Source organism: Bactrocera dorsalis, chromosome 5 (assembly GCF_023373825.1).
Source record: "Bactrocera dorsalis isolate Fly_Bdor chromosome 5, ASM2337382v1, whole genome shotgun sequence".
NCBI classification, from domain to species: Eukaryota; Metazoa; Arthropoda; class Insecta; order Diptera; family Tephritidae; genus Bactrocera; species Bactrocera dorsalis.
In genome coordinates, this window is record NC_064307.1 from 54,507,029 (window position 1) to 54,534,897 (window position 27,869).

The 27,869-nt window shown below is 33.3% G+C and overlaps 1 protein-coding gene across 3 annotated transcripts in view; it reads right to left on the bottom strand.

Annotated features, from left to right (window-relative positions):
• The window catches only part of LOC105233242 (IQ motif and SEC7 domain-containing protein 1), a 139,855-nt gene that overhangs the window by 62,849 nt on the left and 49,137 nt on the right, over positions 1-27,869 (bottom strand). Inside the window, exon 2 of one of the 3 annotated variants that reach the window (XM_049457982.1) lies at positions 4,198-4,258. The exons of the other annotated variants lie outside the window; for them this stretch is intronic. Within the exon in view, the coding sequence (XP_049313939.1) occupies positions 4,198-4,258 (61 nt within the window). The remainder of the gene's footprint in view (positions 1-4,197; positions 4,259-27,869) is intronic. 3 annotated transcript variants of the gene reach the window in all.

The following is a 27,869-nucleotide window of genomic DNA, read 5'->3' on the forward strand; positions in this document are numbered from 1 at the left end:
TCCGATGAAATTATAAATGGATTTTAATCATATTTGGGTACTACTACCACCATTGACCAGATTATATATTTTTTGAAATTTGATACCATGGCAAAATATTACCAGGAAAATAAGCTTTTTAATTAAGACATCTCACAGGTTGTACGATATACATACAATGGTGTAAAGTCAAACAGATTGACATATGTATATGGGAAGTTTGGACCCAATTTTAAACATTTTAGACACACGTGTATCTCATCATCAGGAAATATGATATTTAAATGTCATTAATATTATTACATATATTTGCGGGAAACAGTCAGCCATAGGCACTAAAGTCCACATATTCGGTATGAGGGAGCTTGAAAATGTATAGTCCGATTTCCACTATTTATGGATGTGAAATATGCTACCATTGAAAGAATTATTTTTTTCTTTTAAATATATTTTTAATTAATATTTTTTTTTAATATTTATTTCAACCTATGTTCCATTTTATATCGTGTTTCATTCATTCCCCCGCAAATTTCCGTTGTTACGTTATTTTGCATTTTAGGTGACGATATAACATACAATTCTGATATATACAACATTTACTTTCACTTTATGAATAGTTTTATACAGAACATGCATCTTTATACTTTGATGCCTTGCTTAATTTCAGTTTGCTTCTCAGTTTGAGCTTTTGTAATTTTTCGGTTAATGGCAGTATCAATATCCAGGATGCCATAGAACACGGGAACCAAGTTTCATCAAAATATCTCAATATATAGCTGTCAAAGCTACATGCATGCATATGTTTAACCTAACTATTAAGTATACTTTGAGAAACTACCATGCAAAGACTTACATAATTATAATGTTTAAAAATGGTGCAAATTTGTTTCCGAAACTCAAGTTTTGTGTGAAAAACTTACGTTTACAATTTTATCATTGAGTTATGTAGGATAAGAACACATCACTTTATGGGTACGAACTATTGGAGACAGAATTAAATTAAAAATGATTGTCAATCGGTGCCCTAGGTCATGTAAGTTGACTACGGGTGCGTTCAAGATGGAAATCACGACAGTGTTGCAAATTTGTCAAAGTATAACGTTCTGCGTGAATGTACTGAATTTTTGTCTGCAGATCAGTAGAGTATCAGCAAATATGCAACACATTTGCTGTACTGCTGTAATTACAAGTATTACATGGCTCGAAGGCACCGTACATTAGATTAAACTTTCTAAGAGTATGTTAAGTCAATGGTCTAAGTTGATAAACCAGCTTTGATCGACCAGCTCGACCCCAAACTTATTGGTGAGATTTGCTAAAAAAGCGACAAATTGGATCGACGGAGTGGCCTAAGACGCAATCACGGTGCCTCAAGGCCGAAATTCTATTCAAACACTAAATACTGTACATTTTGCGACTCAAAAAGAAAAACCATTTATTAACAATTTCCCCAAGTTTTCGACGTTTCACTCAAAATAAAATATTTATGTCTCTTAATCTATTTCTGTAGAAAATTTTGTATGTAAGCTCCAAAAATACACTAAATTCGTAGCCACATATTCATCTTGCCAGCCATTATTCATTAATATTTGCATATAATAAAAGACAATATACAGTTATAAGCCAAAGCATATGTAAACAAAAGCTTTAAATACCTTTGAGCAGATAATAGAGTCAGAGAAAAGAAGTATAGTATTTGTGCAGAAATTTTCTAATTATAATTTATTTGCAAGTCATATTCGGTGATATGAAAGCTCGACAAAAACTTAGCCATCTGACGCAAATTAATCGAAAGCGCACAGACTAAGCCACAGAAGAATGTGAAAATGGCAACCGGTGAAAAGAAATATTTAATCAATTTAGATAAAAATTTATATGTATATGTATGTGGACTTCAGAAGTATTAAACAAATACAAAATGGGTATTGTTCGCAAAAACAAAAGATAAACGAAAACGTGCTTTGGTTGGTAAAATTAAAAAAAAGAAAACGAGAAAAAACATTAGAAACATTAGATTTGCAGACAGAAAAAGAAAGAGGCCGAAACGCGAGAGTATAAATAACTTGATAAGCTGGCCGACAGGGGTAATGCTCGAAAATCCTTCAGAAGGTTTCAAGACTGGAGCATTGTGTGAAAGATTGAAGCACACCGTCAGCAAACTGATTGGAAGTTATCAGTGTGGTTTTCAACAACCGACCAGATATTCACCATGCGCCAAATCTTGGAAAAAACCCGTGAAAGGAGAATCGACACACACTACCTCTTCGTCGATTTCAAAACCGCTTTGGACAGCATGAAAAGGAGCTGTCTTTATGCCGCGATATCTGAATTTGGTATCCCCGCAAAACTAATACGGCTGTATAAACTGACGTTGAGCGACACCAAAAACGCCGTCAGGATCGGGAAGGACCTCTCCGAGACGTTCGACTTTCGTGCGTCGTCTTTAATCTGCTGCTGAAGAAAATAATTCGAGCTGCCGAACTTAATCGAGCAGATCCAATCTTTTGTAAGAGTGTACACCAGCTGGCGTATGGCGATGATATTGATATCGTTACTGTTGACAGTCATAGCTTTGTAGTCGTAGATAATTTCGTCTATTTTGGAACCAGTATAAACACCACCAACAATGTCAGCCTGGAAATCCAACGCAGGATAACTCTTGCCAACAGGTGCTATTTCGGACTGAGTAGGCAATTGAGAAGCAAACTCCTCTCTCGACGAACAAAAATCTAACTCTATAAGCCACTCATAATTCCCGTCCTGCTATATGATGCAGGGGATTGGACGATGACAACAACTGATGAGTCGTCGTTGCGAGTTTTCGAGAGAAAGGTTCTGCGAAAGATTTATGGTCCTTTGCGCGTTGGCCACGGTGAATATAGCATTCGATGGAACGATGGCTGTATGAGATGTACAACGACATTGACATAGTTCAGCGAATTAAAAGACAGCGGCTACGCTGGCTAGGTCATGTTGTCCAAATGGACGAAAACACTCCAGCTCTGAAAGTATTCGACGCACTACCCGCCGGGGGAAGCAGAGGAAGACCTCCACCCCGTTGGCAAGACCAGGTGGAAAAGGACCTGGCTTCGCTTGGAATATTCAGTTGACGCAGCGTAGCGAAAAGAAGAAACGACTGGCGCGCTGTTGCTAACTCGACTATAATAGTGTAATCTTTCACTACTTGCCATAAATCTCTCGGATTGATTGGTTTCTCTTTAGCTACTTTCTTCTTGATATCTGTCTGCAGTAGCGTACTATATTGCGATCTTGTGCAGTGGATGTTTTGCCTTTCGTCCACGAATTTCAGTTTTATTTCTATAATTTAAGGCATTTACTACCATTTGAGGAGAGTATTTTATGAATTATTTGAACTCTTTATAGGTTTTACTACTTTTCTTAATTTTTTATCGTTTCCCGCTTTTCCTCTGTACAATGCTTTCCTCTATCCACTGGAGAAAAGTCCAATGATTAAATAAAATAATAACTAATTAAAAATTCTGCTAGATTATGGAACTACACTTACTTTTCTAATTTTGTAAATACTTTTTATGTTAAGGACTATTTTGAAAACGAAATATCTAACACTTCTATAATATTTTGTGGAAAGCAATAACAAGTGTCGTGTCCCCGAGAATTCACAAAGCAGAAGTAGAATACCGATCATCACAATAAAAATGTGTTTCGTAATTTAATGCTAGTATCCTGTTATCTGTTCCGTTACTGTACCGCGTCATCTAGATGTGATTTAAAAAAGTTATGAAGCCAAACACATTTTTCATATTTGCACTCCTATTATTTTGTGGACAACTGTACCTTGTACAAGGTACAAGAATACGTCTTAATCAACATACAAAAATTTTAAAGGTAATTTTCTAATAAGATTTAAAAATTCTTTTCAATAAATTTAGACAACATTTTTGTAAAGGTATACACAAAAACTGGGGCAGATGGAGATACGACCATTTAATTTACAGAAACATTACTGTGTGTCTTTGTACTGTAGGAATGTGAAAGCTAATGTTCACATTTAGCCCATACTCGACTGGGCTTACCTCTAAAAAGAAAGTTGGAGTTTGGGAGTTCATTCAAACGGGAAGTCTTGGCAAAAAAAAATTTAGAAGTTATATACAATTTCAAAAAAAGTTTCTTTGTTGATACAAACATATTTAAAAACGAAATCGTATAATTACTTTTAATATTAGCAAAAATACTTACATAGTAACATAGATAGATATCTTGTACATAATACTATATGGGGCACCAAAAATATACATACCTGAAATGAGAAAAAATATAATATTATTATTTAAAAATGTACATTAATAAATTATAATTGATTTAAATAAATATGAGAAATTGTGTACTTAATGTTAGAACATATTATTTATATATCATAAACCTAGCTACTAACATTCTTTACATCAATTGTGAGGTTAACTAAGGCTGGCGAAGAAAGTAATGCAGATACAGATGCTTGGGCCAGTAGATGATCATATTTTACTACTTCTATTTATATGTAGAGGTCCTTATTCATGAGAATTTGAGCTCATGTCACCAATCAATGAAAACAATGCAGTGCACGGTTTTTTTCTCGACATTTTTAGTTCTCAACAGTCAAGCGAATAGTCGCTATAAAGACCGACCGACTAAGGGCTATTTTTAAACAAAAGTGGTAAGAAAGTTGGAGAATCGCAATAATCAATTGCCCTCGACGACTATAACGTCGATTACGAAATAAATAGTTTATTGTATACATACATATGTCATACTATTTGCGCGAACTCTTACGAGCCATACTTTCCCGGCACTCATTGAGAAAAAGTATAGAATAATTTTGCTTTACTTGACGTTTTTCGCGCTTTTTATTGGTGTAATCGATTACAGTGCCTACAAAGCTTGGAATGTAATGAATTCTATAAGACCGATTCTAAAAACCTAGAAAAAGAGGGTTTAAAACCAGTCCAGAATTGCTCGTATTTTAAATGTGTCTTATACCGATAGTACAACAACAACAAAAAGAAAGACAGCAGGTTCAATATACGAGTACAAACCATAAAGCTTTTAATGCTTTTTTTTACAAATATTTTCCAATCCAATGAATTAGTTATTAACGGGTACATATGTATTATAGTTTTGCTTCTGCTACGAAAAACTTCTCAAACGAGCCTTAGCACTTTTGAAAACCCCCAAATGCAAGAGAGCTTTAACACTCACTCCAAAAATTATAGCAGAAACTCGTTCGAAATTACTTATAACAGTGTTTTCGACTAATTATTATTTTCAAGAGTATGGTACTGTATATTATTTTCACTCGTATTCTTCTGAATGAGCAAACCCATTTCCCACTTCAAATTAACTGAATTGCAATATTTTTCGTAGAAAATTTCTACAACCATGTAACTTAGTTTTTATAGCGCTACAATTGCAGTGTTAGAAAATTTACGGACGAGATAAAAATTAGTTAAGACAAATACGAGTACTCGTATACACATTCAAATATTGTGTGTATTTATTATTTATTTGCTGGCTTGCATTTGGTTTTACGATATGATTTATGAGAGTCAACATTTGCTTTATGGTCAGTTAAGGCGGGAGATAGGGTTCGGAGGAGGGGTATCCAAGAGTATACATTTGTAAGCGTATACTTCATTTAAGGTTGGGTGAAAGTTAGATAAGCGATTTTATGCAAGTGTGGGGAGAGAGGGAAGTACAGCCATTGCATGTACTGTTTAGGTACACAAGTGAGTGTGCACAAATTACAGAGCAAACAAACTAAGGAAAATAAATGAAAAATAGGAAAATCAAAAGCAAAAGCTTATGGCAGAAGAAAAACAAAAACTAGAAATAAGAAGTTAAAAATAAAAAACTAAGTTTTCTCGCAGTGGAAAACAAGCGGCTACAGCTTTACCAGATGCACATACACGCATACATACACATATGGTCAAAATAATAAGTACATTGCTTTAGGCTGCAGTCTTGATTGAATTTTGAATGTTTGGTGAAGTATACGAATGCAACTGCGGGTTGATTTTATTAAATTCGATATGGCAGTACCTTTTATAGAAAATGCTGAATCCCTCATCCCCAATCCCCTGAAGGACCCATTTATATCTTCAGGAATAATATCAGCCGATATTGGTAGCATAATAAATTCCCGAATGGACCGACGGTAGCCTTTACTTGGCAAAAGAGCCAGAAGAATACCATTATTGCAAAAAAAATTAGAAGAAAAATTTATAGATTATAATTCGCGAAAAATCATGCAAATTGGTCCGGCCCAAGTGGGCGCAATATCTTGTGGGGCGACGAAACAAAAATTAATTTGTTCGGAAATGATGCCTGAGGGAATGTTCATCGTCCGAAAAGCAAAGAATTGCATTCACAGTCTACAAAAAAGACCGTTAAACATGGTGGCTGTCTGGGGCTGCTTTTCGTGGTATGGTGTAATGGTATTACATCGTATTTCAGGCACTATGAATAGGTTCCAATATAAAGATATCTTGGAATAACAATGCTACCATATGCTGAAGAAAGTATTCCACTAATATAGAAATTTCAGCAGGATATCTTTGGGGGGGAACTAAAGCAACGGATTGGGAAGCAATCGTTCCAAAATAAGGATCAGTTAGGGAATTTTGTTGAAAAAACCTGATATGAGATTCCAATTGATACGTGCCGCAAACTTATCTTCAGTATGCCAAAACGAATATCTATAGGAATTGAAAATAATGGCGGATATACTAGATACGGATGAAAAAAGTAAGCAAAAATCAAATAGGAGACAGAAAACTCAAACTAATACATTTTTTCATTCACAGTTGCCTGATGCACTCATTATTTTGTTCAGCTATTTTTTTAGTCTTTTTTTTATTTGCTAGAAAATTACGGTCCTATTTCAACAATTATTACAAATATCTTTATTTTTGTTATTTAAGCCATATATGAAATTAAATATGATATTATTTCTCTTTAAACATGAATAAAAGATAATTTATTAGTCATTGAATGCTACAACGGTGTATGTACTTATTATTTTGACCATGTGTGTATATACATATACACTCATACATTTTTTGTTTCCATAAATGCAGAAAGCATCTGTTAAAAGGTATGAGATTGTTTTCCATTTGCATAAAATTTTGAATTGGTTATTTTTACGCAATGCCGTTGCTGCACTTGCCGCTTAGACTGTCAGCGGCGTTCCCTATAGGCTACAGAAAAATAAAAAAATACATAAAAAATTGCACACACATCTATAAAAAAGTACATTTACATTGCTTTAATTTGTAAATACAAAAAAATCTATGCCACCAACTTTCAGTCGTAACTACACATACCCATACATATGTATATTCCCACACTTGGGGCAATTCGATTCGTTTAGTGATCAAAAACATTTCGTCAAATCAACTCGCACTCACGCACACCTCATGCAATATACACTGACTAAAATTGATGAGCTCAAATGTGTGCTTACTTTACGCTCCTAGAAGCGGTATAAATTGTAGTTAGTTAGTAAGTATTTGGATATTGTGTATAAGCGCCGTAGTGGCATTATATCTCACCGGAGATGGCCTATTGTTTGGCTGGAGGAGCTGCTGGACACACAACCGTGAACTATGAATTACAATAAATCGAGCGTGCGCACAATCACAATCAAACTAACTGAAGTGAATAATTTAAGAAGCGAGTGTAACTGCACAGTGAGTTTAGAATATTCAAAAACCGAACAATAATTTTGATTTACAGTCTGTCTAGTAGAATCGTGATCGGCAAAATTTGCACATAGAGTGCCGTTATCAAAATAATTTTAATGCACCTTGGTAGCGACATCATTTTTGTAGTACGCATTGCAAAAACTGTCAGTTTCGTGAAACTATTACAAAGTGCACGTTGTTTTAAAAAACGAGTTCCGCGTACGAAGAGCGATTTGAAACTGTATTTCTTTGTCTACACCCTAGTGGGCCTAAAATGTCACGTTTAGCTGCAGCAAAATATATGAAGAAGTCGAAGTCATTCGTAACGAAGTGGACGAATCGGTATTTAGAAGTAAAAAATGTCGACGATTTGCCTGGGCGGGGCCTTAAAAAATGACCTCACCAAAGCAGTTGCGTAAAGCTAAAGAATTTGTAGAGAAATGTGTTGTTAAAATATCGGTAGAGACGATTCGAAAACGTTTAGGCGCTAACGACGTCAAATACCGCAGCTCTCTTAAAAAACCGTTGTTCTCATCATCACACGTTGAAAAAAGACTCGCCTGGGCCCGCGCCAATTCAGAACGGAATTGGAATAATGTAATATTCACGGATGAATCTTCATTTTGGGCAAATAGTAACATAAATCGATCTTGGTGTACCGCTAACAATCGATTGCTCCAACGAACTGTTAAACACCCAGTGAAGGTCCATGTTTCGGGATGTTTCTCAGAAAAAGGATTTGGACGCCTTTTCGTGTTTACCAGCAACTTGAATGCGGTTTTGATGAACAAAATTTATCAAACAGCTTTATTACCATCAGCTGCAAAGATGTTCGGGAGAAGAGGACACTCTTCGATTTTGCAAGAAGACAATGACCCCAAACATCGCAGTCGAATGTGTGCAGAGTGGAAACAGCGAAATGGTGTTGAGGTGTTAGATTGGCCTTCACAGTCGCCTGATGCGAATCCGATAGAAAATGTGTGGGCAATAGTAAAGCAGAATCTCAGAGGAAGGAAGTGAAGATCATTTTTTTCTTACGCTTAAAGTCGACGCAATCCTTTCCAAATCAGGAAAATACTTCATTAAATTGAAACCATCCATTGCAAAAGTTTAAGAACGAGTTACTCCGAGCATCTCTCTCTCGGAGTTGACCGTGTCTCATTACTACTGCGTCATACGACTGACTGAAATGCATTAAATAGCTTTGGGAAATGTTTCCAAACTGACAGTACTTGTCTAATATAAATTCTGACTAACCTGGGAACTTCTCACTTACTAATTAGTGCAAAAAGATATTGCAGTATAGTTCAAGATATGTGTACAAATTTATTGAATTAGCTCCTAGGCAGTTTCGATAAGATACTAGATCCATAGAACCAAGTTGGTTTGGTGTAGGTAGGAAAATTAGTATGAAAATCATGGGGAATAACTGAGACTTACTAAATATAAACCTGTTCAATTCAGTTAACAACACAATTAGGTAATTTGACGGTTAACTGTCTGTCGGGCACTTTGTTAATTATCAATTTCAATGGCTAGATAAATCATGACATGATACAAACACCGCCAGAGTACCATCGGCAGCCACAACTATGAACATTGCGTTGATTTTATTATTTGCTAACTTTTTTCTTTATGCTATTTGTTAACTTTTTCCTTATAATGGCAATGCCGACTTTTTGATGTTCGAATTATTGTTGTTGCCATTTGCAGTATGCCTTAAGAGGTATAAGCACACTCAACACTTTTCATTTAGGAGAAAAAGCAGGAGAAGGAGGAGAGGCGAGATATGAAGGAGGAGGAGGAGAAGAGACAGAAAGTGATGAGACAATAATTATGCCATAGAGCTGGCGGTAAATGCCAACACATAATGTAAGACGAAGCAACAATAGCCACTTTGAAGAGCAATAGATGTACTCTTTGCTTCGTCGTCGGTGATTGTGTTAGCAGCAGTAGTGTTGGTAACGGTGGCACTTCACCCTAACGCATAATCAAAAACTTTGTTTATCTAAATCTCATCTACAACAGCAGTTGGTTGTTGTTTTGTTTTTGTAGCTGTTGTTTGCTTCCAATGGTGCTTAGTGTTTGTCGTGTGGGGGGTTGGCAAGAAATTGTAAGCGAGTCTTTTAGCCAAAAAGTCAGCGATTTTTGAATGGGTACGAATTTTTATATTGGAGAGGTTTCGCTATAAAGCATACATAACTTCCAACTCCGCAGCTCTCAGCATGAACACACACACAAACGCACAGCAGCGTTGTATATATTGTTATTGCGTCAAAGCAAACTCACTTTCTTTTTCAAACGGTTATTAAAAAGTAACAAGCATGCAACGTTTTGTAATATTTGGAGATAATTAGTTGTTGTTGTAGCTGTTATTGTGGTGTGAAGTTGTATTTTTGGCTCTTTCGAATGCCACCCATGAATGGGCTGCAGACAACAGGTCGTCCAGTAAATGATTGTTGTTTGATGTTAGTGAACTTTGTTTTGCTAAAGCGATATTGTTGTTGTCGTCAGACAACTGTTAAGTGCGTTATAACATAAATTTCAGCGGAAAATACAACCATGAATTGTTAACAACCAATAATCAATAGTGATGTGAATGAGCGCAAAGCCACTGAAAAACTCCATCACACACACATATATATAGTACATATGTGTGTATATAAATACAGTATACTCTCGAAAAGTAAATTCTCAGAAAGTAAATAATCGCGGAAAAGTAAATCACCTTTAAGATTACACATGCACCTCGAAAAAGTAAATTTTTTAATTTACTTTTCAGAGAGTGTGATAAAAAATTCGAAACGAAGCATGCAGCGTTTTTTACGATGTTGCAAAAACACTTACTCTCTTGTTTTTCGCGTCTGTTTAGTAAATAAACTTTGAGATATGTACATATGTAAATTACCAGAAAATATATTGCAAAAGAAAAAAAAAAACAAAAGAATATTCAAAATTTTTTCTCTTTATAATAAATACATATGTTTTTCATGTAAATCCATATGTTTTATTGAAGCAAATAAATGAATGAATTTTTTAAGTTTAAAAATGCATTTAATATTATAAAAACAGATAATTTATGTATATATTTGGAAAAGTAAATTATTCGAAAAAGTAAATTACCCAAAATACCAATCGATTTACTTTTCGAGAGTATACTGTATATTCAAATGCACACAATTCCACCTAAAATACTTAGTGTCAGCGGTTCTTCAGCTATGCGACCTTCACTTTCGCTTTCATCTCCACGCGAAAACGAAGAAAAAATACCATAATTGTGCGAAAAGTCGTAAGTACAAGCGCGATGATGAATGTGCTACTTAAAAAATTAAAAACAAGGAAAACGTTAATTTCAGTTGCACCGAAACCATAACACCCTTCACAAATACAAAGATTCCATACAAGAAAATTCCTTCTATTAATCGAATTTTTAAGTTGGCACAATACAATGAAATTTGTTCAGCAGGATTTATCACCTAAAGCATATAACTTCAAGCACCATGGAACACGATAACGACTCTGAAGAAAAAATTATTCAAAAATGATGAAATGCATTTCTTTGCAATTCCTATTTAAATGTGAATATTAATACCACTCAGGTTCACTTCAAAGCATTAAACAGATTATAATCTTTTTATACTGAAACAATCAAGCAATAAATATATACACTGCTGGTCAATAGGTTAGACGCACGTTCAATTGCATTACAATTGTTTAAATATTTATTATTTTAATGATGATTGAAAAAAAGTTGAAATGCAAAAACATGGATAAATTAATGATAATATAAATATAGTATTCAAATATTTATTCACGCTTAACAAAATTGTGTTTTTCAAACATTTTCTTAAAGTTACTCAAAAAAAGGTGCCTTTTTCTTGGTCATTAGAATAGACGCACATACGCTTTTAAATTTTTTATAAGAAAATAAATTTTTTTTTAACTTAAATTTTTAGTTCCTATAACTATTTGGTTTATTAGAAATAAAGAAATAATAATTTCAGTAATGAGTACTTCCTCCTTTGTTGGTAATAACTTCATATATCCGGTCATTCATAGAATGATACAGAGAATCTATGTAGCTCAAGGAAATTTCCCTCCAAGCATCTCTAATAGCTGCAGTTAATGTTTCCTTATCTCCGTATTGCTTTCCTCCTTCGTATACCTTCCGTGTTAGCCAGCCCCAAACATTTTCAATTATGTTCAGATCTGGAGAATATGGTGGCCAGGTCATGACATTAACGTTTTGACTCGAAATAAACGACTTTACTACCCGGGCGTTATGAATGGGAGCATTGTCTTGTTGAAAAATCCAAGGAATTGGTCCAAAGAGATCTCTTAATTGTAGAAATACGGACTCCAATAATGTTTTGAAGCGAGCGCCGTTCATCTTCTGATCGATAAAAACCAAGTCAATCGTTCCATAAAACGTGATGGCACCCCACACCATGACTCCACCTTCTCGGCTATGGTGGCGAGTTAAATATAACTCATCTTTCCGCAAATCGTGATAATAGTATTGAAAGCCATCAGAGCCATCTAAATTAAAACGTTCTTCATCAGTAAAGACCACTGAACGCCAATCATTAAGTCGCGTGCCAGATTGAACAGTCCATGTCATGTATTCTTTCGCGAATCGAAGACGTTTTTCTTTGCGTAGTTCATTCAGAGGTGGTTTTTTCTTGATTTTTAAACACTTTAGGTGTTTTGCATTTCTAATTGTACGCTGAACAGTTGAAAGGCTTGCTTTTACTCCGGCTAGTTCCTTAATCTTAGCTGCAGACTTAGTCGAATTTGAAGCAATTCTAACAATTTTGCGTACTGATTGTTCAGACAGCGCTTTCTGTTTTCCTTTAAAGTTTTTTCCATATTCTTCTGGATCCTTTAAATATCTATCAACGGTTCTGGAGCTGCGTTTTTATCTGTTTGGCGATGTTTCGATTGGATAGCCCTTGGGAGTGAAAAAAGTCTACTTTTTCACGTTCCAATAAGCTCAGAATAGTAGCTTTTCCCATTATTACTTTAAATATAGCTCGAAAACAATTTATTTGCTTATTTTTAGTACTTTCTTAATAACAAAAAGTGCACTTGTTTACGCAAGACAAAGAAATATAAAGTGCGTCTATTTCAATGACCAATCGCAAGCGCACGTGATTGCCATAGACATTTCTGGAATCTTCGAATGTACAGTTATTTTTTCGCAAATCAACGAACTATGAGCAAATATTTTTTGGACAAGATTCGAACTTCGACAAAAAAAGCATTTTGGACAATATAACAATTTATTAAAAAAAAAACGTTGGTGCGTCTAACCTAAGACCAGCAGTGTTGTATGTTCAGCCGAAAATTACAGGATACATGTTAAGTACATACATAAGTAAAAAACTGTATGCGAAGCAAATAAATAAAACTGTGTATAAATCTATTTATATTTACCACCTTCAAGAAACATTTTATGTTTTAATAACAACGTCGATAATTTGAAGTCGCTCTAACTCAGAGTTTGTAGATTATGGTGATCGAATTACAGAAGTTTAACTGTATTTCGTTCAAATTATGTATCTCTGATGAAGGTACAAAATTTCATAAAAAGCTTTAAAAAAGTTCGTGTACAACTTGTAGTTCCTGTTATTTTTATACTCTTGCAACATGTTGCTGCAGAGTATAATAGTTTTGTTCACCTAACGGTTGTTTGTATCACATTGTAAAAATAATCGGCTTAGATAGGGTTATGTATGTATATACTTATGTATGTAAATGATCAGGATCATGAGACGAGTTGGAATCCGAGTGGCTGTACGTCTATACAAGCGAAAACTTTAGTAAAAATTAAGATGGTACCTGAGATGGCATAAGAGGGCTTTAAAAGAGCCACAAAAAGTGCCTTTGTAGTATGTCCAAATTTTAGTCTTATGACGACAAATTGTCCCCAGTTGACTTTTTACCCAAAATTTCGGTCAACGTGTGAGATATATAATTAAAATTTGGAGATAATTATTTCTTGAAAATAGTTTGTCAGTATATGGGTTGAACCGGGAAAATTTTTCCTTTAGCCCTCATATACCTAACATTTTTTATTTATTGAATTTATATCGCATATGCCGACCAATATGTGAATTATCTCAATAAAATTTAAGGAGTGTTTTTTTTATAGGCAGTAAGTGGTTCAATCCAAAGATCTTTGTAATTGTCAGCTTTGTCAACGATTTCAAAGGCACTCCAGGGTCGCATTTCAGTTTTATGATCATTTCCTAAAATGTTTTATCTTTCATTAGTTCTCTTATCTCTTCATCAAACTCAATTTAATATGCAAAGGTGGTAGTAATACCTTTTTAGGGATCAACTAAAGTTTCACTGGTAACGTTTTTTTTTTGTCTTTTGAGTGAGTACCTTTTTTCCTTATCTTGATGTTTTTTCGCGAACCACTTGTCCGATTTTGATGAAACAAATTTAGAAAAATTAAGAATTAAAATTTCTATTTGTTTTTATTCAAAGAAGGTCATTAAGCCTTGACACGCAATTTTCTCACAATTTCATCGATATATTGGCTATAGAGTTTACTAGAATAAGGAAAAACATACATATGTAGGAATGGGTTCTTGTGAAGCCTTAATTTGGCGGAAGTACCTTACATATAAAATCAACCATAAGTTCGAAATTCATTATAAGGTATATGGGGGTTAGGAGGAGTGTAGATCTGAATTTATCCATTTTTGCACTTAAGATACCTTATTATTAGTTATATAGGAAAGAGGAAATATTGACCAGATTTTATTAACGCTTACGTCACATTATTATCAAGGGCATGTTTTATAAGCTATCTTACAAATTTGCCGATATTGTACTCAGGTTCTCTCATTGGGTATCTGGGCACTTGAGACAATTTTTAGATGGAGGCAATATTTGTATTCACTTTTATTTCGCTGTGTTCAATGGAGCTTTATTTATGTATATATTAAAAAGAGAAAGAATCTGATAGCAGTTGTGTTAAATTGGTTGATATTTATTTATTATTTCTCTGTTTTTTTTTTTTTCAAATAACGATAGAGCTATATAATGTGATCCTTCGCTTAATTTTTAATTTATACTTAGCTCTTTACAGTTTTGTGAGTGTGGCAAAGATGCGATTTCTACCATCTGCAAAACCATTTTTTTCTAGATTTCCACAAAGATTTGTAAAACATTTCACCAAGCTATCTCAATTTTATTCAAAAATTTCCAGACAGACAGATATATACAGAATTTACTTCATCTCCTTCTCCTGTATCTATTTCGATTAGTTTCAAAAAGATCTATGCACGAGTTTTTTTAGAACTGAGTTTAAAAACAATAAGTTCGAGTTGTCCACCAGGATTTCTGAATATTTATTTTAAACAAATAGCTTTTAAAAAAGAGGCACACGATTAAAACACTGTTCGGGAATATTTTTAGAATTAAATAGTTTCAACGAATGCGACAATTTTTTTCTGCATTTGATGTGACTTTCAGCAAAATGTTTTCTGGTAAGTGAAGTGGCTTATAAACTCTTTATCAGAAACATTACATTTGAAGGTAAGATTTAGCGTGGTTACACGGCTGTATGTAAGTATGTGTTTTGAAGTACATGATTTTTACGTTTAATATAAGTTTCTATACTTTATGGTTGTTGCTTCTCGGAAATAAGTATTATATACTAGATATTGTAATAAATTATGTAAGTTGTTTTGTTCAATCAAACTTTTTGTGACAGAGAAAATGAGGGATAGTGTGTACCATATATTAATATTATATAGTTATATAGATTATATAGAATAGGCACGAAAAGATTATCGATATAGAAGTATTAATTAAATAAAAATGAAGCACAAAATTGTGTGGAACTTAAAAGAATAATTTCTATATATTTAAAAAAAGTCGTGAGATGAAGTAAGACACAGACAGATAAGAGAATTCGGCACTTAAACGAGGTGCTACTTAACCGGAGTAACTGTATTAAATATTAAACCAACGGTTGTCAATTATGGGAATATTTTTATAGAGTATTCGACGAATGTTTTTGTTAACAAGACTATAATAGTTACAAGACCAGCTGAGCCGCATCGAGTTGGAAAATTTTAAAATTTTCCTATTTTAGTAATTATTGTTGAAAAATCAAACTGATTTGCGATCTAACATATGATAAGTTGAAAAGAGGTCGCATTCTAATGATCATATCGTATATAAAAGATAGACAGTATTGTATAGAATTCTTCCCATCAGCTTTTACCCTCATACACGATTGTACATAAAATGCCTAATGCTTTAGTTAGCGACCAATGCAAAACTGTAGTCCGAATCAGCTGATTGCTCTCTTACAATACAGGGTTGCCAGTCTCGATAGTAGTAATTAAAAAATAAACTTGAATATTTACATTTGAAATATTATTATACTAACTCAGAATCACAGTCGAATACTGTTATTTATAAATAGGTAGACTATTTTAATTATTGGATGTTAGTCTATTTTTCTTTTACATTTGGGGTACTCACAACCTGTCGTAAAGCATCGTAAAATCGTAAAATTATAAATTTTTACACTTGTTTAAAAAAAATTGGTTTTGGATTTCATACAAAAATGAGTTTACACATTTACAATTCTCAATGCTATGTTTTCGAATCGTTATAACTTACAACTTTATGAGACTTGTGAATTGCAGAATTATAAAAAATTATAACTGACAGCTAGATTTATGCAAAACCATGTATACAAATGTAGCAATGGCAACACAAAGAGATTTCTATATTTTTGTTACGAGTCTAATTTTTGACAAATTTCGTTTGATAAAAGGGGTAAGTACGAAAAGGCGGAACGTCGGTCACTAACTGAAGCATGAATGAAATTAGATCAATATCGATCACTGAACCATTGAACTAATAAGTACTTCACATCCTCTCACACAAAATTACACAGAGTTGCATTGAACATGAGTTTCACATGTGAGCACCAATTAATTAGCCACCCACGTACATTCGTCAGCTATATTAACTAGTTCGGATTCGCAGAACGATTCCAGTAGGCTTACAAATGCGTTTTGCGCCCGCGAGTGTATATGTGCTGTCAAACCGGTACAGCGGAATGCGATTGCGATTTTTTCCAACAGCAAATAGTTATGTATGCAATGTTAATTAGAGCCGGACGGACGGACAGGCAGCCAATAGGCCAATGGGTTTGTAGGTTTGCTGCAAAAATCAAAAGCAGATACTACAGACAAGCGGCGCTGGCGAACGTATTTATATGTACATATGTATTTATATATGTGAATGCTTAGTAGCACATAATGCATGCAAATGCAAACCCGCTTGGCAGTGGCGAGAAATTCTCGTTTGTGAAAGAAATAAAGAAAAAGAAGTAAAAGGTGATTGCAAACGAGCAAGAAGTAGAAGTGGTTGGTCGAGTCGAACGTAATAAAGAAGAAAATTAAAAAAGATATAGTATAAAATCCGGATGGGTGCACAGCTGACCGGCTGTTGTTGTTGCCGTGGAACGCTCACACAACTTTCCGCGGTGCGCTGGCAACGCAAGTACAATATACTTATACATACAGTTATGGACAGAGAAATGGCAAACTTTGAGAATGTCATAAAAAGATGTACATATATTTTCCATATAAACAGAAAACCAATATTTTTTTTATTAGCATCGCATAAAGTGAAAAATAAGTGAGTTATTTATAAAAAATTAAAAAAGCTTTATTCAATAGTTAAAAAAATGAGTTTCTCATTGCGTGTTTTAGTTTCTGTGGAAATGAAATAAATTTATTAGAAATCTAATAAGTATTATAACGTTTAAGAATTTAAAACGTTAGCATTTTGGTGTGTTACCACAATTTTTCAAAATTACTTGGCATCGTCGGGGCAAGCTCTTCACTAATATCTGGTGGCACCTCTTTTGTGGAATCCGCCGTGCGGACCAATTCGTCCAAGCAATTGACTATCATTTAGACGTCTTCGCACTAGTCTACTGGATATGTTAAGCCCAAATTCGTTGTTTATTTCCGCATAATATCTCGACATGATTTAAAGGATCAGCCTTGCTTTTTCTGATGATAACTCTATCAACAAGTTCCGTTTCTTTATGCTCAAGAGCTTTGCGGATTTTTTTTTTATTTTTGAGTAAATTTGGATCACTTAACAAAATAGGCTTTGTAAACCATTTTCCTCGAACAACTCATAATTTCATCGATCTGAGTTGGATTTTTGTCATTCTGGTAAGGATCAAATATTACTTTACATTTTTCCAGAGTACAATGCATATTTCCACCAATTTTGAAAATATGTTATTTTTTTTTAATACTAGTAGATAAAACAGTGTCTTATTTGCACGATTGGTAATTAATAATGAATATTTGTATAAATAATTCATTGTCCAATCAAATTTCATTACTGTGCGAGTAAAAGGAATAACAATGCAAGCATGATAAGGGCACACACTTACCGTGAAAAGTTGTGGAAGTCAAACCATACACTTGATAAAACTGAAAACTTATTTGAATATCTTATTTTTAAAATGTGCTATTTCTCAGTCCATGACTGTAAGTCAATAGGAATGGTATAATAATGGATAAAAACCATGAAACAACTACAAAAATAACAAAAAAAGGTAATATCAAGGAACAACAGAAAGAACAAATATTGTTCGTAATATTGCAAGCAATTTATTAATTAATTGCTAAGCTTGCATTTGCGCTATGCTCTTGTTGCTGTTATTATTATTGATGTAGGCAGTTGTGTTGTTGCTTTTATTGCTGTATTAGTTTTTATTAGTGGCAAGTTTTTTTCGTGTTTTCAATTGAAATCATTAAGTGCAAATGTTGCAAACTTCATATGTTCCACTTAAAGATTACTGATGTTGTTGCTGTTTTAAGCTTGGTCCAGATAAAATGGGTCAATAAAAAATATACATGTGTTATTTCTGGCGTTGGAGGCGCTGGCGATGGCGCCGCAAAATGCCATACACTCGAAATTGGCACAACAATAACAACGACGACAACAACAAAACAAAACCACACTGGCGATTGGGATTTAGCTATTCAGCAAATGTTGTTTTGTCTCATTTTTCCTAACACCCAAGCAGCACCAACACATGTCATTAAAAAAAAGCAATTATAATGATCGACAGCAACAACAACTCCGTGATGTTGTTTTGTATTTCCGAACCGGCAGCAGCAAAATCAATTGTAAGAAAAAACATCAACAACAAAAATAATAAGAATAATAAAAAAAAAACAACACTGCAAAATTATTAACACAGTAGATTTTGTTGTTGTATAATTTTGCAAGAGAGGAGCATCAAAAGTAATTTTGTTTGGAAAACAAAAACAATAACAAATCAAAAGAGGCAGGAAAAACACAGCGCACGCGGAGGTCAAACACCAGCCACTCGACAATGTGTTGAAAGCATAAATGCAAAAATCAAAAAAAAAAAATTTAAAAATGTATCTAGCGAAGTAAAAATAAGAAACAACAAGCGCAATTTGTCTGATTTGTCTGTCGACTATCAGCTGACGGCGGTATTTTTTTCCATTACGCGTTCACACTTTTTTTCTGCCACCTTTGCGTATATTTTGCAATTTTCATTACGTATCAGCCGAATCAGTCAGGCAGGCTGCGCCATTCAGGTGAGCGAGTCGCCCCCTGTGAGGTTATTCCAGTGCGCTAAACGGGTTTTGTGCAATAAAAGCTTTTCTGTTGTCTTTGCTGTTTTTTTTGTTGTTACTAAATATATTAATAAAACAAGAAATTCGTAAAAGGTAGTCTTAGCTAAATAAAGTGGCGATTCACAAAGACCACGCAAACGAATATAATAGAGAGCGACAACAATAATGAATATGATATATGTACATATGTACATTTGTGAATGATATAAATGCAGAGACAACAAATCGATGAGCTTTGGTTATGTATGGGCAGAAGCTTTCATGCTAAGTAGTGTGTTAGGGTTGTTCGTCTTTGAATTCTTTGAAATTAATAAAATATAACAAATAAGGCTGCCATTATTATAGAAAGCGGTCGCAGATAGTAATACTCGTAGGAGTAAGGCTAAAAACTCAAAATCCAAACAAATATCGGAGAATAAGTTGTTGGAAAGTAAAAAAAAAAATTAAATATAATTTCGATTCCGAAACACAACTTGCTGTAAAACAACTCTAAAAATAAAGTAAAAAAAAACATCATAAAAATGAATTCGCTAGAAACAACAAATATTCACCCATTATAGCTAATAAATATTATATTATGAATTCTAAATCATCAGTTAGAATTTTTAAAAAATCGATTGTTTTTAATTTTATTTTCTTAATGTTACACGCAAATTCGAAAAGGCGTTTCAGAGTGCTTGGAAGTACAAAGCCAAACTTTAAAGGCGTTTTTCTCAAAATGCTGTTTTCAAAGTCGGTGACCAACATTATTCGAAAACGGCTGAGTCGATTAGTCTCAAATTTTAACATGAGCTTCTTAAAAATAGATTGTTTTAGTAATTAAACAAGAATTAAGTAATTAAATGAAGATTTTTTCTCGCCAATAATTTTTATAAAAAATTTGTCAAAACAAGGGAAGAATAAATTTCGGAGCTGGTGCCATATATATTATAAGGAAGGGTTAAGGGTTTCATAGTAAAAAAAAATACTTTTTTTTACAAATTTATTTCTTAAATATGGATTTTATTCGGCACTTTTGTAAATTATTGAGCAATATAGGGCAATTTTTTCATTCAGAAATATTAAAGCATAAGTCGGTAACAGAGCTTCCCCCAGAACGTCTTGGAAAAAAAATATTTGCAGTGTTCACCATAACTCGGCTTCCAGCCGAAAATAATAAACCAAGAAAAATTAGTCAAATTATAATCAAATCAAAAATTATTTTCTACTAAAAAATTCCGTTATTCTGTGGTTGGAAAACACCCTCAATGTAAAAAAAATAGTTACTAATTTATACTATTATATAGTATATATGTATATGTATATATGTATATTAGTTTGTGCCATTTTGAGGCAACCTTTTTTTTCAGCTGAAAAACAGACTCAAAACTTTCGAAAATGTGTAAAAAAAAGTCACTCAAAAGATGATGAGAACCGATTCTTAATCGACTTCGACTACTGCAGATCGATTCCGAAAAATCGATTATTTCACGAGAAAACTCGATTTTCGAGTAAAATCGGAATCGAGTTTACCATCCCTACTGGCAGCTATCGGGGCGCATATAAAACCTCCGCACAATAACCACCAAAAAAAAATGATTTTTTTCCATTTAATTTATATGGAAAACAGAAAATTTGAAATAGGCACCTCTTAATATTAATATTAAGAGCTCATCTTTTAAGTGACTTTTTTTTACACATTTTCGAGAGTTTTGAGCCTGTTTTTCAGTTGAAAAAAAGGTTGTCTCAGAATGACACACCCTAATGTATATATTTTATATGTCAAAAATGGTACAATGTTTGAAATGAATCGGTCAAGTATTTTTGAAATGACAGTGAAAAGGGACTTTGAAAAAGTAGTTTTGAAAAAACGTGTCTACGTGTGACGAAGAAAAATAACCCTATATTGTCAAAGGTATGCTCAGTAATGAATAAAAGGTACGAATAATATAATATTTAAGAAGTAATTTCGCAAAATAAGTATTTTTTTACCTTGAAACCCCAACGCCTCCCTTATGAAAAGTTTGATTTATAAAGAATAACACATATGCTGCATGATTTTCAAAAATGAATGGTTTCAAGATTTATTAGCAATGCCATATTTCTTCAAATTTTAATTAGCAAAAGTATGGAATAATCTTTTTCGGTTTTAATCCCGAATTTTTAAAGCTTTTTAAAACACAATAGGCTTTTAAAAATAATAAATATCAACAAAGACCAAATATATATTTTTTAAATTCTAAAATCCCCAAAAAACAAAAATATAAAAGATAAATTAAACATCAAAATTATTGAATTCGGATACAAAACCAAATAATTGGAAATACTGAACATAATAAATACTTTTCTGTTAACACACCACATAATGTTACGACTTTAATAGAGTTAATAAATTGGTTAACAGCACTTTGAAATGATAATTAACAGTACCATCAACTGATAAGTTAAAACAATGTATTGCATACTTTCAGGTGTTTACATAAAAGTTACTCGTCAAATCGCACAAATCAGTTGCATATTGTACTGGTTATGGAAGTTGCCCTCTTGTTTGATTGTAAAAAATCATTATACTCAAAAAATCTTTCCGATCAAATAATTGAGCGCAATTGGGCGGAAGAATTTGTTTTAAAGAAATATATAAAAAAAAAAAAGAAATGTAAAAAGCATGAATTGTTTTCTAACTTGGAAATGCTAATGATCAAATATCCGTCGTTCGAAAAGCTTTTTCGTGCCATAAGGACGGGTGCAAAATTTCATATTAGTATCTCAAAAACTAAAGGACTAGTTCGCATATACACAGACAAAGGAACGGATAGACAGATGTACAAAGCAGCATAAATCGACTCAAATACTGAAGTTGACGGTATATGTGTATTCTTCATAGGGTCTCTGCCATTTTCTTTTCAGTGTTAGAAATATCAAAATAATAGCGCACAATGGAAAAAAGTAACAGTGATGTTAACATAAAAATGTAAATTCAAGAGCGGAAATGAAATGATTAACAGTCAGTACAGTCAGGGACATTAATAATAAAAAAAATATTGCATACACATAGGCGCTTTCACAAATGTATTCACGTAAAAAGAAAACAATAAGGGGTGTTGTGGGATTTAATAGTTGTCGGAATCAGAATTGAAACCGATCAAAAAAAAAGTAGCAGGTGTCATGAATTCAGATATTATTGATATTTCCAGTTATATAACCATTCAAAGTTGTGACTTTTTAAATTTTAGTTTTCAGTACAAACATATGTACATATGTAGGAGATAAATGGACAAAATTGATCTTCATAGTAGTATATGGGAGCAGGGGTAATTCGTAGACTAGATTTACAATTTTTTTGCATACATATATTCAGTTATTTTTGATAAGAAACCATACATATTGACTGTTGTGAATGGTATAGGACCAAACGGATGTTTGAAAATCTTATATAAGATTATGGGAGATATGGCCATTTTTATGTATTTTATGTATTTTTGGCAATACGACATAATATTAACAGAATGCAATGCGTTTGATTAAGGTACCTCACATACTATCATTAATATATCTATAGTATATACTATCCATAATGTACATGTGTACATACATATGGATAAAGTCAGTCGGATGTTTGAAACACTGATATTAGTTAAATGGGGGTTAGGGCAAGTGTTGACAAGATTTTATTCATTTTAGGTACAAAGATACATTGTTATTAAAAATACGCTCTCTTATTTTCATTAAAATAACTCACACCTTGATCGATAAAAGCGGTATAAATTAAACAGGAAGTTCGAAAATATTTTTATTAAGCGTATGGCGGCTAACCCCCATTCAATCCGTTTTTGACATACAGGCATATTATCAGAAAAAGGCTATATCAGAATTGCAATAATATATCTCACATATTAACCGATATTTTCGGAAAGAAATTAGCAACAGGCACTGGGGTCAATATAATCGGTATCTGGGAGCATTGACAATTTTTATACTATAGATGGCATATCTCAAAGGCGATTTTGGTCGCTTTCATACACGCCATAATAATGTTATGCATTTGTTTGGAATTAATCGAATAGATCCGGAGATATGAGATTTTCCTTAAAGGTTAAATTTTTACATCGGCTCTTATGATTTGGGAGATACATACATAAAACCTATTAGAGGGCTCGGCCATGCCCACCTTTTCACAATTTTTAAAACCTCACATGCCCCTCCTTAATCGTTTACGGATCGAAGGACAGACAGTCATCCGGAATTCAAATCGTCTCATCATCCTTTCTATAATGCACGAATTCTACCTTACCGGTATTTAACTGAATAAAATCATAAAGTAGGCATTGAATGATGTTTTATTGACTTGTGTTCTTTTAAAATTTGTAAAAATTAAACATATTAACTTATTAACAAAAAATATAAAATTCCATATATGAAAAATTCCAAAAATCTGGTGCGACAAAACTAAAGCACGAAATGATTTTATGGTTGAAAAAATTTTATCTTTTTATTTTTTGGTTGTGTATCCCTTATTTTTTAATATAGCTGCACATCGGCTAGGAATGGACGTAATTAATTTATTTGATGTGACACATGAAATGCTTTTCCATGCTTCCTTTACTTGTCTGAATAAAGCGTCCTTATTTTTACAATTCTTAAGTCAAATTTTTCGATCCACAATTTCCCATTGGTTCTCTATGGGATTGAGATCTGGTGATTATGCGGGTCACTTCGAAACCTCAATCATGTTATCAACAAACCACTGTTTTACACAAATAGCAGTATGTTTCTGTTCGTTGTCTTGTTGATCACTCCATTTGAAAGGCATTTCTTTTGCAGCATGCGGCAGTATAATATTTTGAAAAATATTTTTATGCTTGCATTTGTCCATTGTACTGTTTATATAATGAATTGGCCCAATTCCATTCTCTGGAAAACAACCCCACACTAGTACATTGTCTCCACCATGTTTCACCGCGCTTGTTTTATAGCGCTGATTTAGGCGTTGTCCCTTCGGTCTGCCTACCAGCTTCAGCCCATCTCAATCTTTGATATTAAACTTCAGTTCGCCAGAAAAAAGTACAGTTTACCATTTGGTAATCGTTCAATTTATGTGCATCCTCACAAATTCCAATCGCGCCAGTCTGTTCTTTAAATAAATAATACGGCTTTTTTGCACTAACTTGCTACAGGTAGCATGAAAACCCCCCATGGACAGCTCGACGTTGTATGGAGCTCTGTAATATATTTAACCGTAATTATCTTACAATAGATATTGCCGATATAAAGCCTAATTTTTTATTGCCCGAATGACTGCCTTATCCTCTCGATCGGTTGTTTTCCGCGGCCTTCTACCTCTATGCACTGTAACTGAAGAGCCTGATTTGCGAAATCGGCTTAATGTTCGGGAAACAATAGGATGATTTATTCCAAACTGTTTTGCTATAGTCATAGCCGATTCTCTTTTCTTAAAATAACTAACAATTTTTTCTCTAAAATTAACAGAATAGTAATTTCGAGCCATTGATATATCTTTCACTTTAACATACAACCAAACGTATTGAATAACGAACTGCAACTGAATATGCACTAATATTTTTCTATTTAGCTAATAACTACACATATACAATATTTTCTGATCATTACAAACCGTTAGACAAACAATTAATGTGAATTCTTAGTTATGTGCTTTAGTTTTGTCGCACCAGATTTTTGGAGATTTTCATATATAGAATTTTAGATATTTTTTGAATAAGTTAATTTGTTTAATTTTTACTAATTTTAAAAGAAGAATACATGAACTAATAATACAACTCAATAAAACATCATTCAATGCCTACTCTATGATTTTATTGAGTTAAATACCGATAAGGTAGAATCCGTGCTTTAGTTTTGTCGCACACTGTACGTAAGTATGTATTAACTGTATCCATCCCAAAGTTTTAGGTGATACCAACAACCTTTAGATGAAGAAAACTATTACACTCTATAACAACATGTTACAAGAGTATAAACATTTATGTACGATATTGTATTAATTTGTATATAATATTTTAGACGCATTTTTCAAGTATTTTATACTGAGAGCCTACTCAAATAAACTCTTATTGGACTTTTCGTTGGAAATGAAGTAAAAACTAAAATAAATACATAGCTCATAATCGCTACAAACATGGAGAACATGGCGAGTGACAAAGATGGCTCAATGACGGAGTTCGTGGAGTAGTACAGAAAAAGATGCATGTAGGTTTTATATTCACAAATATTAATGCAAATTTAGATATATAATTTATTTTATCCTTGTAATACCTTTTATAAAAAATTTTGCATATGAAAGTCCGCTTTCGCGATTTCCAATACATACTGGTGGCGTATCATTAAAGGCTTTATTTTTGGATCGCCAAATTTTGGGAGGTTTTTTTCGATTTAAATATTTCGAATTCTCTTTCGTTCGTATAAAAAATGTTTTCCCAGAAGTTTTCAGACTGATTTGTATGCTTTTTTTGCAAATTCCAAGTTCTTCTGATGATTCGCCTTTGATATGTAAGGTTTTTTGCGCAGTCCATGCAAAGCGCTTTTTTGCAATGTTCTCCTGATTGTACTGGCACTTACGGACTTCCCCAATGCCTCCGCTACATCATTTGATATTTGAACAGCGCTTGAAACTGGATTTGTTGTTACTTCCCGGTACTATTGATCACACTTTAGTGTCAGTAAGATGCTTCGGTCGGTTCGGGCGTGGCAAATTTTCAATAGCCTGATATTAACCATGTTTATCAATAATATTTTTCTATTGTACAATGTTGTCTTCCAACTATTTCTCCGATTTCGTGCAAAGATTTACCTTTTTTAAGGAAAATAATATGAATTTTTAACCGTTTCAGTGATTGTTCGCTTACCCATTATAAATTTTAATATTTTAGCGACCTCAAAAAAACAATAATGATATAAACAAATATGTATGTTTTACCACACTCACTCTTTTGAATAGTAACGGTTTCCAAAGGATATTTGGCGCTTCCCCGAAATAAATATTAAAAACAAACAGCGGTTGTTGACACTGTTTACTTTTTTGACGCGGAAAAACGAGAGTATTTTTAGTTTAAGTGAATTATTTTTAGCTGTGTTTAGATTTTGTTTATTATTAATACTAAGTTAAACTCTTATAATATAGGGCATGTACGCTCACAACACATACTTATTAGGGTGTGCCATTTTGAACCAACCTTTTTTTTTTCAACTGAAAAACAGGCTCAAAACTTTCGAAAATGTGTAAAAAAAAAAGTCACTCAAAAGATGAGCTCCTAATATTAATATTAAGAGGCGCCTATTTCAAATTTTCTGTTTTCCATATAAATTACATAGAAAAAAAATAATTTTTTTTGTGGTGGTTATTGTGCGGAGGTTTCATATGTGCCCCGATGGCTGCCAGTAGGGATGGTAAACTCGATCCCGATTTCACTAGAGAATCGAGTTTTCTCGTAAAATAATCGATTTTTCGAATGTCAAGAACCGATTCTTAATTGCCTTCGACTACTGGAGATCGATTCCGAAAAATCGCTAATTTAAATGGCTAATTTATTCTAATATGAAATGCTTTCAAATAAGAAAAATACTTAAAAATTAACTGATTTACTATTTGCTTTCTTAAGTGCATTATCACTCAAAAATTAATAGACGGCAATCTATAGTACATATGCACATCTGCACAAACATGACTCTGTTGTTTCCGTCAAAGTTATTTATCTCTGCATCTCAACATGTGTTTTAACAGTTGCAATTAGTCAACGATTGTTGAGGTTAGCTGTATGGAATGTGAATGTGGAAAGTATAAACAATACTATATACTATATACATATAGTATATACTAGAGGAAACGTCCACGCTTTACTATGGGTGACCCATAGATAATAGTACTACTTCTACCATAGAAAATATCTCCCTTCCGCCTTTTTGTCTTTTGAATTTCGCGGCTATGTATAAAGCACTAGATAGAGCCGCTACTATCTCTCAGTCAATCGACGATCTTCCAAAACCATATCCGGTATTTTGGCTATGATTTCTGGTGTTGATGTTGTAGGACCACGTTTAAATTCAGCAGCCCATCTTTCTTCTAATTGTAGGTGAACAATCATTATACACTTTTAACATTCGTTCTTTTGGTATTACACCTTCCAAAAATAAGCATTTTATTACTGCACGATATTAAATGTTTTCCATTGTAAAAAGTACTGTGACACAGCGACATTGATAGATTGAAATGAAACGTACGTTCCTATGAAGAGTGTACCAACAAAACAAAAAAAATTTGGGCTAGTAGCAACACCTTCTCTTATCGAACGACAAAACTTATTGAAGAACCTGGTGGTATTCTTTCTTGGCAGTTTGACTTCGTCTTACCTTTACCACGATATTTGGCCGACTGAACATCTGTTTCCGAGTCGTAAGCATAAATCCAAGACTCATCGCAAATAATAATACATATTTTTCAATAATGTTTGAGTGTTAATCGTCGATTTTCAAGCACAAATTCCCTTATTTTATCGACAGGTTG